A 14,569-nucleotide genomic window follows, 5' to 3' on the forward strand; every position below is an offset into this window, starting at 1 on the left:
CTTGGTCGTGTCAGTGTAGACTCGTAGGTATCCGGTGTTGTCAGTACGGAGTAGAAAGAGTAGGATGTGGTATCGTACAACGTTATGGTATATCTCGTGGCTGCGACTTCGTGAGAAGGTCGTCGAGGTAATGAACGCGTCTCGTTGAAGGAAATGCAGTATATTGTATCACGCGAGTGCAGGGCAAGCTAACCTAAAGCAAGGTGTCGGTGGGTTTGTCGAAGGTGAAGTGTAAAAGTGCGCGGGACTCGCATCGAGAGCGAGCACCAAGGAGTCCCGGTGTCGTGGGATATGCACGCACACGTCAAGATGTCGTCGGGAGGACATAGCAGTCGTACTCGAGCTGTACACATAGGTTCGATCTTCCAGAAGCTTCATGGTCGTTTTGCTGATCCTATGACACTGCCGAAACTTTCGACCGACAAGCGAATGTTGGATAAGACTTGGAAACTTATGGACAAGGTAGTCAAGTTATGTCAACATCAGAGGATGAATTTGAAAAATTCTCCACCGTTTATCCTGGATATTCTACCAGATACGTATCAACGATTGAGACTGATATATAGCAAATACGAAGACAGGATGCAGGTGTTACATAGCAACGAACACTTTTGTGTATTCATCAACAATCTTATGAGAAAGTGCAAGCAAGCGATCAAGTTGTTCAAGGAAGGCAAAGAAAGGATGTTCGATGAAACTTCGCATTATCGTAGAAATTTGACCAAACTTAGCCTTGTATTTAGCCACATGCTGTCCGAATTGAAGGCCATTTTTCCAAATGGTGTGTTTGCTGGACATAAATTCCGTATTACTAAGGCAGATGCGGCCGAGTTCTGGAAAGAAAGCTTTGGAATCAGGTGCGTATCGTTTAATCATCCTTTCCCTTTTTTTCTTTTGTTCTTCCTTTTTGTTTTTGATCATGTAAACAGGACACCTGTCTCGTCGCGTGTGCTTTCCACTCTGACGTGCGTAAAAACGAATAATAAACGCGCGCTCTGTGGCTCGCACGTGCGCACACCTAACCTAAAAACGGCTCTGCGTCTCATTGATATTGACATTAGTAACATGCACCAAAAACCGGGACGTGTCTGCTGGTTTGCACCTGACGCCATTCGTGAAATGTATTTCATCGCTAGCGGAAGTGTTCTTTTTTATGTACGAACTCGTATAGAGGAAGAACTGTATTTTCGCATGTCCTCGAATAATGAAAATCGAATCACTTTAGTCACTCCGTACCTATTATTGTTTTGATAATAATTTAACAATGTTACTATTGTTACAAGCTTTTTCTGATTAAAATTACAATTAGTTACATACTAGAAATATAGACACAATTGTAGGCAATTCTTTTAAGTAATAATATTAATGTACGTAAAACGTATAGATTTAAAAACGTTATGGTATCAGTTCCTTTTTAACTTCGAAAAAAAAAGATGGATCGTGTTTTATGTTTCCGGTCTGAAATATCGGTTATTTAGACGATGAAGCGATAAACGCGGTCGTTGATTTAGTTCGGTATATCGAGTAACAGTTACCGCTGTATTGGCACAAAGTTGCTTCCGGTGCAATCGGAATTTCATTTATACTTGGTTGTTAACTGTTGAACCGTGTAAATCGTCAGAATGAATCGTTATCGAGTTATTGTCAGTGATCGGTTACAGCTCATTGACAGGTATTGCGACATACGAATGAAAAGACTAGAAAAGAGATCTACTATTATTTGAAGTCTAGAGATACCTATATCCTGACAAAAAGATAAGAGAGAGAGAGAGTGAGAAAGAGGGATAGAGACGTGTAAGGCGGGGAAGTTGGTAGAACGGCGGATCGATTGGTTAGATCCGTTTCCTGGTTACTATTCTTGGGGGGCCGGTGGTTTAGTATCGTTTTACAAAACTGATACACCTACTTTTACTGGAATACGTCATGACACAGTATCGGGAAGCGCGTGCCGTGCGCTCTGGGCTACGTGCCGCGTAGCGATTTATCAGCCGGTATAAATAAACGAGCAGCAGTTCGAGCCAATTCATGAATGACTGACTGCTGTACGGTGTCGCGAGAGATCGTCACGATTTGTCAGAACACGAGACTCGTGAACGAATACCCTTTCGTCACACGCGCTCCGCAGCCACTCATCGCCATGGATTTTGCATACACACTAAGATACATATCACGTATACGCGGTTATCTCTCACTTTTTCTTTTCCGCTGTAAGAATATAAATGCAACTATTTATCATTTCATCTCCACTCGTATATGTATACATATACATCGTGTATAAATTTTTTAATTGTAATTTATGTTTCTCTACGTTACGATGATGTTGCAATATAGTCTATTATCAATCGATAGTAATGGACTATACACAATTGTTTAGTTAGTTAGTTGTTGAAAGTAGAAAATACGCTACTAAAAATAGAACGAATTTCCTGAGAAACGATAAAACATTAATACTCTATGCGGAGCGGAATCAGTTAAATTAAACATCGGCAGGGAGAAGAGCAAAGGAGAGATTCCAGTCGTGGGTTGTACTTCTTCCGTTTCTCTCTCGGTTAATTTCTCGAAATCGTTTCCATCGCCCGTCCTTTTTTTCGCTTCGTCAAACCGTACGTTCGTAGACGAAGTACGAAGCCTACGCGTTTTCCAAGAAAGCTAAACAGGAGTTTAAAGAGCTTTTATCGGGGAACCGTTCTTGTTTTGAACGTAGGATGCGGGCGATTGCAGTATGATTAACATGCGGCGAGCCGACTCGATTACGCCGATGCGCGAACTTTCAGTTTCCGGTCAAATGATCCGCGGACATCCGGTGGCCTATGTTACGCTCTTTGCGCTGTTACGTTCTGCCTCTTTAATCAAGCAAAACCCCTGGGTATTCTTCCTGCGCATTGAATTCGGCGTCGATGAGATAAGCGTAAGTCGTGATTTATCTTACCGGAAACAATATTTATCGTTATTACGCTGTGTAAGATATCTTGAAATATTATCTTGTATCTCGGTATTTTTAATCGACCTTCTCGGCGCATAATGCGCGTCGCTTTCAAAGAAAGCAATTAACACAGAAAATCGAACACAGAGCTTTACAAAGCGATGACGTAACTCGAAAGAAGAAAATACCTCGAAAAACAAATCGAACGTGCATTACGACGATACGAAGCTATTCCTTGAGAAAATTTCATTTCGTCCCACGTACCATTTTTTTTCTGTAATTCCAAACTCGGGTTTTCCTTTATCGACGCATCGATTCGTAACACGCTAATGTATTCGGACGAAATGAAATCCACGTTTCGCGTGCGAACGTATCCTCGACTTGTTAATGGATGTTTTTAATGACGAGTATACCGGAAACGGTGGCAAGGGATGAGCTTTTATCGAAAAGAAGACCGAAGTCATCTATCCGTGACACAGAGAGAGGAGATGGGAGGATAGTAGTGGATTCGTTGCACCGTTCTGTAATCTATAGTCGCGAAGGATTGTACTTTGTGCTGGCTCGAGCTGGGGGGCAGAATCTTCTCTCTTCTGCTCTTTCACTACGTTGTATACTTATAACGATACATCCGGATGTGGGTTGGGAAAGCCATATGAGAAAAAAGTGGTGAGGCAGAATGGAATTCAACGAGGTTGAACATTCCGGTTTCTTCGTCTCCTACGATTATTTCATTAACGTATCTCCGGTTCCCTTTTCCCCTCTGGTGAAAATAATTGAACGCCAGAGTCTCTGTCCTCTTCGGGGACAAAGTGGCCAATATTCACAGCGACTTTCGTGCGTTATATTTTATACGGCGTAGCGGTGTATCAAACGTTTGGATAGAGTCAGAAGAAAGAGTGTGAATCATCCGACTTACGGCATCCGTTCTAAAACTAAAAGGTAGAAAGAGAGGAACACGTTAATTCGACTGATGCGACGTCGAAGCGATCGATATATTTGGAATTCCGTTGGAAAGAATCCCGATGTTTGCACGCCTCTGTTTATTCTTGAGATATCGGGTATCAGGTGCACAGCGGATCTGATGTCTTGAAAAGAGGGCGTCGACGCGGATGCAATATGTCGCGTTTGCGAGCCTCGTTCGACTTTACAGTACAATGCAGTGTTCTCTCGCCCTCGAAGGTCTCTTGTTCGCAAGAAAAGACCTCGATCGAATGGAACAAAAGAAAATATCATTGGAACCATATTGCGTTTCCAAGCAATGAAAAACGCTTCTTTTATGACCGATATACAAATATCTTTGCGGGGGTAGCTTTACGATTCGACCTTCCTTTTTAACTTTCGCACAGAATAAGGCAATGTAAACTTTGAAGAATTACGCGATATAACTCGCTAAACAAATACATTTTCTGTTCTGAAGCGTGCAACGCGTAGAACGTAGTAAAATCCCGAACACAGGAGATGGAATAAAATGGAAGAAAGAAGAGAACGAGAGTGAAGAAGGTGAGCAGATAGGAATCGTCGTCGTAATCCGGTAGACGAAGGAACGCGCTAGCCTCGTTCGAGGAGACCCACGAATGACGAAGTATTGGAAATAGGTTGGGCAGGCAAACTGTTGAAAATCATTAGCGACGTTTAACGGCGTGGGTGGGAAAAATGGAGGTGTGTGAAAGGCAAGACATGCTCGTCCCGGAGGATACTTATTGTTAGCAGAGGATACTATATTAATTCCGGTCGGCAGGGGTTGGAACCACATTGATAGAGTAGGACCGATGCGTATCAGCTATCCGTGTCTGAAAAGTTACGAGCAAAGAGGTCTGTACCCTCCTCCCCTTTCGTAGTCGGCCAGTTAAGCTCGCATCCGGACGTGAGCCGAAGCGGAAGGAAGGGGACGTGACGTCGCGATTAAAGCGAATTAAGCGGAGCGAACTGTACGAATCGGTGTGGCCGCGTCCACGAACCGGGATCCTACTCTTTACTTACGTTTATCAGAACAGCCAAGTGTTTGCTTCCTTTCGTTTATTCGGTAAATCGTATCTCTTATCGGCGAGAGGACTGGAGTTTGGCGTCGTTCGTATCTACGAGCAGATAATTGTTTCGAACGAAAGAGTCTCTCGATGAGGTAGAAAGGTGTCGAATAATTGCAGAGCTTAGCCGTGGGATGCTATATACATGATATGCTTCCAGGCAGTAAAGTACTGCGTTTCCTAGTTGTTCTTAGCCGTTTCTTTCGTTTTTCAAATATAATTTGGAGATTTAAAGCGTGTACCGATTACGCAATGATGCATTCACACGTTAAAGACAAGCATGTGTTTGAAAGTTAATTACATATCGGTCGGATATAAAAGAACGCGTGGACACACGACACATAGTAGTTCTGTGCGCGCCTTTAAAACCATCCTTGGCTTAGTAGAGCAATGACTGTGATACCCGATATAATACCGATAATACGATTAACACAGGCATCCATCGTCAAGGGAATCAGCCGACGGATTCACACGAGCGTGCAAAACCTTTGAAATAAGCGAACCATCCTTGAAACGCGCTATGTACTCCGATCGTTCCACTGACATTTTCCATGGGTATATTTTTGCTGTCTATTGCGTAATCACATTTAGCCATCGATGGTTAGAAACTTTACCTCGTGAATGCGAAAGGTGTAATTAGAAGCAGGCGTCGCAAATTTCAAGTTCGGGTCGAGTTGCCCTTTTGCGCTACGTCCATTGTTAAAGCAAATGGAACAACGAGAATGTAAAATTCTGGAACAAAATTCCGTATCAATTTGAGAACTGTGTGTTGGATTTTAAGGTTCAATACAATTATCTGTTGATCATTTTGGGATTTTTTTTTTGTCCGCTAAGATATATTAATTTCGAAAGAGCTGCGTGATAACGATAGCTCGTGGATTCTTACCATCGCATCGTTCTCAGTCATCTAATCATTAATATATTACCGCACGATATTTTTAGTACCTGCCTTAACAAAATCTCTATAACAGCGCAGAATCGATCGCGAGTTAAAATTATTAAAAGGAGCCATGCCATTACCCTGATATTATAAAATATGAAAGATTAGTAGAAGTACTTGATGTTAGATTTGACGATTAGATTTGGAGCGGTAGTTGCACAGAAATCGAAAACATCATACGGATGGAAAGATAGGTACGTTAGAAAAGCAGCGATCTATGAATGGAGGTGAGGCTTGGATCGGTCGGCAAGCAAGGACGACTAATTGTAGCGGTAGTATCTCTCAGCTTCGTTTTGTACGTTGGCCACGCATCGCCGATGTATACATACGCGTGTGCAATACAGATATATCACGGAACATTCAATTCCGAGATAGTACTCCTGCAATAGAGGACGTGACCCAGTTTAATGATGACGTAAAGCGGCTCAGGATTGAAATTCAGGAAGGACACGAAACTCCGTGAATCGTAGTTCTTTCTTCTTTTGCTCTTTCTATTTCTTTTTCATCCTCTTATTCGAACACGCCAGGTGTCTACTTTCGTAATATGAATTTTAAATTCGCTACGAGAAAAAGGAAAAGGGGGGGGGACATTATAGGTAGAGAAGTATTTCACGGACCGAGTTGAGTATTCGCCTTGACCCGCTGGGGACATGATGGCCTGTAATTATGTCATCGTGTTACTCGAATCTGCCTGGGATACATTGACCTATTTTTCCAAGCACAGAACGTTGAATCAGTTTCCCTGAGCAGGCTGTTGCGAATCAGGCAAAATCGCGTGACATCGAATCAGGTCTGACTATGTTTGATTTTCACTATGTTAAGAAAGATGGAGAGAAGAGGGTTGGAGATTGATGGCTAAATAAAAGACACTAATGACGCTAAAAATAGACAAGGTCAGGAACGAGTGTGAATTTCGTGACGTAGCGCAAAAGTGCGCGGGACAGTCATTTGCCACCATAAAAAGAGGTAAAGAAAAACACGTCGAGAAAAGCTTATAACAAAGCATTATTTTTGATAAAATGTGCGACTAAAATGTAAAATCATTTAAATCAAACAATGCTATGAATGTAGTGAAATGAAAAGTTTTAATAAATGAACGTTGTAACAAGTACATATATTATACATGTATAAAGTATATTATCTTCTTGTGCTAAAAACGCGATCTTTTGATGATAGAACATTTATTTCTTCGTTGATATAATATCAATACTTACAACACTTGTTTACAAATAGAAGATGTGCAATATTCGATAACTAAATAAGAAACTTCATTGAATAAAAAAACTATTTATCTAAAAGCTTATAATGGATAAAAATAATTCACAGTCCATATATCGTTCTTAACGATATCGGTTGGTTGCAAATAGTGCTACTAATAAAAATCTTTGCATATGTATTAAATAATAGTAGAAAAATGCTTAGAAGTATTTTTCGAAATTGTTTTTCAAACTGTTGGGATCCACGTTCGGACCATGACGTTCAACCACTTTGCCTTCTTTGTTCACGATGAATTTTGTGAAGTTCCATTTTATGAAATCACCCAAAATTCCTCCTTGTTCTTTCTTTAGATATTTCCACAAAGGATGCGCCTTGTCTCCATTGACGTCAATCTTTTCAAATATATCAAATTTAACCTGAAGCAAAATATAATAGTGTACTTAATAAAAATCAAAATGGTAGAATGTTCATCAGATTAAGAGATTCGCATTTCTATACCTTCTGTCGATCGGCAAAACTGCATATTTCTTCGGTACCTCCTGGTTCCTGTCCATTAAATTGGTTACAGGGAAACGCCAAGATTCGTAAACCTAAAAGCACAATCTTTCAACAATCGTTTCGGAAAATAAAACAGATATAATTTTTATATCTTACCTTTAGAGTCAGCATACTCATCGTACAGTTCATTCAGTTGCTTGTAATTTGTGGCTGTAAGGCCGCACTTTGATGCTACGTTTACGATTAAACAAACGTGACCTTTGTAACTGTAAGTAGGTAAAAAATATATTCGCACGTCCCTGAACATGGATAAACACATAATATATTACTTACTTGGATAGAGGAACTTCTTCACCTTTTATGGATTTAGCAGTGAAATCGTAAATCGATTTCGCTTCTTTGTAATTATCGTTCCCACTCATGGTTGCTGCTATAACTGAAATAATTTCGATCGATGTTTAAAATATCTCAATGTATGTATTAAAAAATCTAATATGAATTGCAAAAATGTAATTTACATGACAAGTGAATTATTCAGGATACTAAAAGCACATACCAAACATGGGGGAAGTAAAATACTTTTTAATAACATTAGTAAATTGGATATTACTACTACTGAGCTTTGTCACTGTTATTATTATCGAGAAAAATATCAAAAAACACACCATGAAATAAAAATTATATATTGTACTTTTCACCCTTTTCATCTTTTTAACATTTAAATATAAGAGGTATATTTTTTATTACAAAGCTTTTCATTCTAACTGATTTTTACGTCGTATAACGATAATTCGTGATTTTGAGATGTGCGTAGATTGTATTGCCATCAACATGAGACTATATCGATCACGTATGCAACAACAAGGTTACATTTAGCATGATAATTGAATATGTTATTTACCGGGATATTTATAACAATCTTATTTTCATTGTTACAATATTCTTGTGTGATATTATTGTATATTTGTGTAACAGTGTATTGTGATACTGCGAGCATTCAGTAAAGATGATATGTGAGACGTACGTCGTTTCACTTACGCTGCGTCACGACTTTCCGGATATGTTGAAATTTGAATATTCAATGAAATAAAGCACACCTAGAAGTTAATGACTAGATTTTGGTGTTTATATCAAAAATGATATTTTTTCCAAAATAATATTGTTATAATGGTATTTTTTTATATAAATAAGCCTTTTCATTTCTTGCAACAGGGAAACAACAGGTTTAGGGAAACAGTAGATATCAAACTTGTAGTACGTGCCTGAAAAATTTCTGACTTGAACAAAGCCCACCGGCAGTAGTAGTTTTAAAATATTCATTCTTCGTTGTGCAATATATGGGGGAGGAAGTCAATAAAGACGCACAACTATATTCCTGAAATTTTTCAGTACAAACACTACATCTTATATTATGAAAAATTTTATATAAGCACTACTTGTATTTATTTTGTAACTTAGCAAAACGTAAGATCATCATTTTATTTTTGTATTATAATCAACTGATTATTTGGATTACATGTGATAAGCTATATGGTACTTCAACTGAGTGAACTTGTGCTGTTTGTACGAATTATGTAATATTTTTCACTATTAATCGTAGTAAAAGTTAATCATATTTGAAATAATGTATTAAATAGAATAAAGTAAAACGATGAAGTGAATATTTTTTGACAATGTTTACGGCAAGTTTAAATCGATTGCCATCTGTCGTTCACTGGATAAACCTCAATGAATTGCATGAGTTGTGATATTTTGCGTCTAATCATTCTGTTTTAATTTTGGATTTTCTTGTGCGATGTAATGAAGGTGTATATGAAATGATTATGAAACTTGAGAATATAACGTTTGTAAGGGAAACTAAATGAACCTTACCAGCAATATGTAGTCAAATGTCGCAAAGAGAAAACTAGGGATAGAACTGCACTCCAAGAGCTCTGTCTTTACACTGGCGTATCAGTTATGAACTTACAGATTTTATTGGCTCCCATACAGGCGCAATATGTACCTGTATGCGAACCGGTTACTCAATATTTTGTAACAAGGAAAAATGACATCAAATTCATTTTTATTAATTATAATGATCTAGATTACAATAACTATGTATGTTGTAAATAATGTAATATCGGTTAGTTGTTAGGTTAGGACCGTATTATTGGAGTGGTATTGTTTGTACATATGTTACTAAAAAGTCACTTTTATATGTTTTCAGTACGCTGGTTCCATGGAAAGTTTTCAAAGACAAGTTAAATGAAGTTCATCCAATAAGTTCTGGATTACAAGCCATGGCATTAAAATCGACGATAGATCTCACATGCAATGATTATATCTCAAACTTTGAATTCGATGTATTTACGAGGTAAGTTCGTAAACATAGAAAGCGATTTGTCTTATATAATTATAATAAATTTACTTATTATTATAGGTTATTTCAACCATGGTCTACACTTCTTCGTAACTGGAAAATTCTGGCTGTGACACATCCTGGATATGTAGCTTTTCTTACTTACGACGAAGTGAAAGCACGTTTACAAAAGTATTGTAGTACTAGACCTGGAAGTTATGTATTCAGACTAAGTTGCACGAGGTTAGGACAGTGGGCTATTGGTTATGTTACATCAGATGGCGATATCCTTCAAACAATACCTCACAACAAAAGTCTTTGTCAAGCACTGCTAGATGGATATAGGGAAGGATTGTAAGCACACTATTTCTTTACTCATAAAAAATTATTAGTTTAAAATTTCTAATTAAACTTAATAATTTGTTTTTAGCTACTTATACCCTGATGGCCGTAATATAAATCCAGATTTAACATGGGCAGTTCAACCCACTCCTGAAGAACACATAAAAGTCACAGCAGAACAGTACGAATTATATTGCGAAATGGGTAGTACATTCCAATTATGTAAAATTTGTGCAGAGAATGACAAAGATGTGAGGATAGAACCTTGCGGACATCTTCTTTGTACTCCATGTCTCACAGCTTGGCAGGTATTAATATTTTACTTAATCTATATATTTTCGAATTGTTTGCAAGAAAATACCGTAAGAATAAAAACAAGTAAATACTTTTGTAGGATTCTGAGGGACAAGGTTGTCCATTTTGTCGAGCTGAAATTAAAGGGACTGAACAAATAGTAATCGATCCGTTCGATCCACGAAGAACACATCGGCCGGGAACACAATCAGCATCTGCTAGTAATGCGTCGACTCCCACACGGGATCTTGACCCGGACACCGAGGTATCCGACTAGGAGTAGCACCTACCCTCATTACATTAAGTGTGCTCTATGTATAACAACTTCTAGCAACACACCCCATTTTTAAAGAATGCTTCATGCAATTCATGTGAGATCTCGAGTTTGTACGATTGTCATGTCATGTCATTTATAGAATTATCATCAAACGTGATACCTTTTATGAGGTATGCAAGTTTAAATATAATGACGAACTTACTAAAGTTAATATTTCGGAAAGTAAATAATGTAAAAAGGGACCAACTTTTTTGTCTCTATATAAGCTTCGTTGGAATTGTATTTTCTACTTTTCTTTTCATTTTTCTTTTTCTTTTTTTTTTTTTTTTTTTGCATTATTTGTATATAGAATGATTCACAGAATAATTCTGAGAAAGCTTAAGTTTACAAACGATTAATATGAATGTTTTTTACAGTTCACGTGTTTATTTAAACTAACATGTGTTTTTAAATTACTTGTTTGTATGTGTCACAATTTACAAAAAATCTTCTGGTTTATGGAGACCCTAAGGTAGGTTGCTTTTTTGCATTACAAAATCGAGGGCTTATTGTACGAGTCACCGTTCTTGTTTCATTACTACAACTGCGTTTGCACTCAGTCACACTCTTCGTACCGTTTAACATACACATCACTATGTTGTACTTGCTGTGCAACGATTTAGTTAAAATAATGGAACGTACATTTTACTTACGACAAACAGATAATATTTAGAGATAACATTGTAGTCGATGCCCATATCAACTTTACGATAATAATTACATATGGATCACATTTGTACAATAGAGTAAAGGTTTTTGCTCGCGACTAATCAAGAAACCAATCATATTTTAAATGCATGTGCCAATGTATAGCTGGCAGCGTCTTCTTTGTGGTGTATGCATACAAGACTTGAAGTTAGAATGCTTCATCTCTACATATGATTGCATTATTTATTAAATAAGAGATTTGTAACGTCAATATTTTTTCAACAAAGTATTAACCCGTTCATAAACTTGCGTTATGTCCGCACAATTAGGAAATCTTTCGCTGTAACTGAAATCCGTTTAACGAGACCTTGATTCGACACTCCTCGCTTCATGTTTTGTTTGATATGAATTTAAATTCTTTTTATTAATTGGTTTTTTATTAATGTGTATATCGAATTATGTTCACGAATATAAGGAATGACATGGTAAAAGTATAGAACAAAAGGAAATAGTGATTTTTGTAGTACTAAGAAATAAGAGGCAGATATATAAAACAGAGTGATCTTCCAACGGAAATGACGTTGCTTACATCGAGCAATAGGAATGCTACGTAACCCATGGATGAACAGTCGTTCATTCGTTGTATTTTATTAGAATTAATTATGTACCTGTTGGCGATAGAAACAATGTAATAACATGCGACATCTTTATCAGGGAAAAGATGTTATTATTTTTCTTTACTTTAAAATATTTATTATTTATTCTATTCACGCATAAAATGAACTTTAAGGAGTTATACCAGTGATTGTATGGTAGCACTTCATGCCGAATTTTGATGCTGTGGTATATACGTTATCATCTTCCCTTTCCTTTTTTTCAATACCTTACTGCTGTAGATCCTGTATGCATTGATGCATGCAAGAGCAATTAAAAAGTCGAATTCACCATAAAAATGAAATTTATATTTTTTTAAGATATAAATTGGCAGTTAGTAATCTAAAAAAGGGGAGTAATAATTTCTTAAGCGTAGTATCACGTATCCCTATATCTACGAATCTATAGATAGTAAACAAAGTCTACGACATGTTGCACTAAAAACTTAAAATTAAAGATAGATTTTTTTACTGCGTTTACGTGTATCCATTAGTGTAATTTGTACAATGACTAGTGTTGCTAATTGATCAGTCATTTAGATCCATTCATGCTGTGCATATCCAGCAATGAAAGAGGTCTAAAATAAATAATTCATAAACATTACAAATTGTAGCGTACATTTCTTCCTATTCATTGTAAGATATTAGGCATCTGAGAAATATGTTCTTTGTTTTCTTTTCGTTTTTTCTTTTTCTCTCTTCTTTTCTTTTTTTTAATAAAATTGTATTATCATTACATCGTGTTACTTTTGCATATTGTATACATGCATCCCTTTTGCTGGATTCTAATTTCCACGCCTATTGAATCAGTGTTCCAGCAACAGGGAACTACTGAAAATGAACCAAGGTGTTACATCGTTATATCGTTCGCATGATCGTTTATCTTTATTTCATAATGTTATCTACTGGGTCCATTGCTCTGCCCGCTGCATGATCGAAAACTAATCGATAATGTACATAGCTGAAGGAAATTTATTTTGACTCATTGAACGCAGGTAAGTGAACAAATGCATTATGACCTTCTGCTTTATCGCTTTGTAATTATGCTCGTTCTTAATTGTGATGTTCTTTCTCATACAGGTTTTTTTGCTACATTCTTTTTCTTTATATTAATTTAAACAATTCTTGTTTACTTAATATAGTTTTAAAAAGATTTATTCGATTATAGAATTTTATTAATTATTAACAAATTTATCATTACTTAAAATCAGAATCGAATAAAATATATTTTCTACGCAATTATGCGTCTTCTTGCGTTAAATAATAGCAAACGTTATCAGACTAAAACAATCTTATTTCTGTTGGCCTATGTCATAGATATTAATGCATGTTTTTCGTTTATCTTTAATGTTTTAGGAAATCATGGATTTGTGTAATGGTCACTGTGGATTGATGTGTTACGATTCGGATGAAGAAGAAGATTCCAGTCCAACAAACTCGCCAGTTTCGACACGAAGAATTGTGCCAAGCCCGCCGCTACCTCCTCGACGACCCTCTCCATCTCCCACGCCAAATAATCATTTGAGGAATGGTCGTCTGTTAACTGTTCCAAAAGAGAATGCTCCACCACCGCCTTCATCGACAGCTCAAACGACATTCAATTCTAATACTGACAATCAGCAAAATAATAACAGTAAGCAATAAAAAGTAAAACAATTTAGAGAAACAGAATTTGTTGCGATGTTAATTATTTCTTTCTATTCTGTCTAACTAAGTTGTTTTATAACATCGATGTTTGTTTTATTTTACCAGTAAACTCCGAAACAGGGTACGATATGCTACATCGTGCCTCTTCACCGTCTCCAATGCCACCTCCTGCACCGTTTACAGTAGTCAGAAGTCACGTTCGTCGATCACAAGGAAATCATTTGTCCACAACGCAACAGCAACCACCGCCGACTTTACCTGAGAAATCTAGTCGTATCAGTGGCGGATCTTCGGCAATGACCAGCCAAATTACGTCTAGCAATAATGTGCCACCGGTTCCACCACCATTGTCGGTGCCACGACCTCCAAAAGTATCCAACAAAGAGCACAACAGACAGGATCACCATTACGAGAACACGATCGTGATACCTGGTACGAGACAACACGTCGTGAGGAACATTAATCTGGAAGCGAATACAGCTCGATTGTCCGCCCTGATGAGAGGTAAGGACAATCCCACCGGTTCTTCTAAGCCAGAATCCGCGGCATACGAGAACGTGAACGTCGAACACATTTCCAAGCTGACGGCTCTCGGATTCGCACAAGACGCCGTGATTAGAGCTCTCGGTATTACTAGGAACAATCTTGAAATGGCTTGTGACATACTACACGAATTTGCCACGAAATCGTCTTGACCAGGTATGCATAAAGTGCAAACCTAAAAA

The 14,569-nt window shown here is 37.5% G+C and overlaps 2 protein-coding genes across 4 annotated transcripts in view; one reads left to right on the forward strand and one right to left on the reverse strand.

Moving 5' to 3' along the window:
* The window catches only part of Cbl (E3 ubiquitin-protein ligase CBL), a 16,866-nt gene continuing 2,297 nt past the window's right edge, over positions 1 to 14,569 (forward strand). The window contains exons 1-7 of one of the 2 annotated variants that reach the window (XM_069118217.1): positions 1 to 857; positions 9,813 to 9,959; positions 10,026 to 10,298; positions 10,375 to 10,594; positions 10,681 to 10,845; positions 13,554 to 13,830; positions 13,950 to 14,543. In XM_069118217.1, the coding sequence (XP_068974318.1) occupies positions 292 to 857; positions 9,813 to 9,959; positions 10,026 to 10,298; positions 10,375 to 10,594; positions 10,681 to 10,845; positions 13,554 to 13,830; positions 13,950 to 14,539 (2,238 nt within the window). In that variant the 5' untranslated portion in view covers positions 1 to 291 and the 3' untranslated portion in view covers positions 14,540 to 14,543. The remainder of the gene's footprint in view (positions 858 to 9,812; positions 9,960 to 10,025; positions 10,299 to 10,374; positions 10,595 to 10,680; positions 10,846 to 13,553; positions 13,831 to 13,949; positions 14,544 to 14,569) is intronic. The other variant, XM_069118219.1, reaches the window with a different exon arrangement.
* On the reverse strand, positions 6,954 to 9,623 carry Gtpx1 (glutathione peroxidase-like 1). 2 transcript variants are annotated; one of them, XM_069118237.1, is made up of 6 exons: positions 9,476 to 9,585; positions 8,866 to 8,978; positions 7,937 to 8,039; positions 7,760 to 7,869; positions 7,604 to 7,695; positions 6,954 to 7,521 (listed from the first exon to the last, which is right to left on the reverse strand). In XM_069118237.1, the coding sequence occupies exons 2-6, from the start codon at positions 8,921 to 8,923 to the stop codon at positions 7,306 to 7,308; spliced, it is 579 nt and encodes a 192-aa protein (XP_068974338.1). In that variant the 5' UTR covers positions 8,924 to 8,978; positions 9,476 to 9,585; the 3' UTR covers positions 6,954 to 7,305. The 2 variants fall into 2 exon arrangements, with proteins under 2 accessions (XP_068974338.1, XP_068974339.1); XM_069118238.1 differs by lacking the exon at positions 8,866 to 8,978 and having other exon boundaries at positions 9,476 to 9,623.

This window comes from Bombus flavifrons, chromosome 8 (genome assembly GCF_040668555.2).
Source record: "Bombus flavifrons isolate JBK064 chromosome 8, iyBomFlav1_principal, whole genome shotgun sequence".
In the NCBI taxonomy this organism is placed as follows: Eukaryota; Metazoa; Arthropoda; class Insecta; order Hymenoptera; family Apidae; genus Bombus; species Bombus flavifrons.

What these genes read in the sequence shown, in the direction of transcription:
- Gtpx1 (XM_069118237.1), bottom strand. Translation starts at nt 8,923, where the DNA reads ATGAATATTTTAAAACTACTACTGCCGGTGGGCTTTGTTCAAGTCAGA. An exon ending in TCAAGTCAGAAATTTTTCAG is followed by an intron (nt 8,040 to 8,865) that starts GCACGTACTACA and finishes AAATTATTTCAG; the next exon opens with TTATAGCAGCAACCATGAGT. An exon ending in GAAGAAGTTCCTCTATCCAA is followed by an intron (nt 7,870 to 7,936) that starts GTAAGTAATATA and finishes ACCTACTTACAG; the next exon opens with TTACAAAGGTCACGTTTGTT.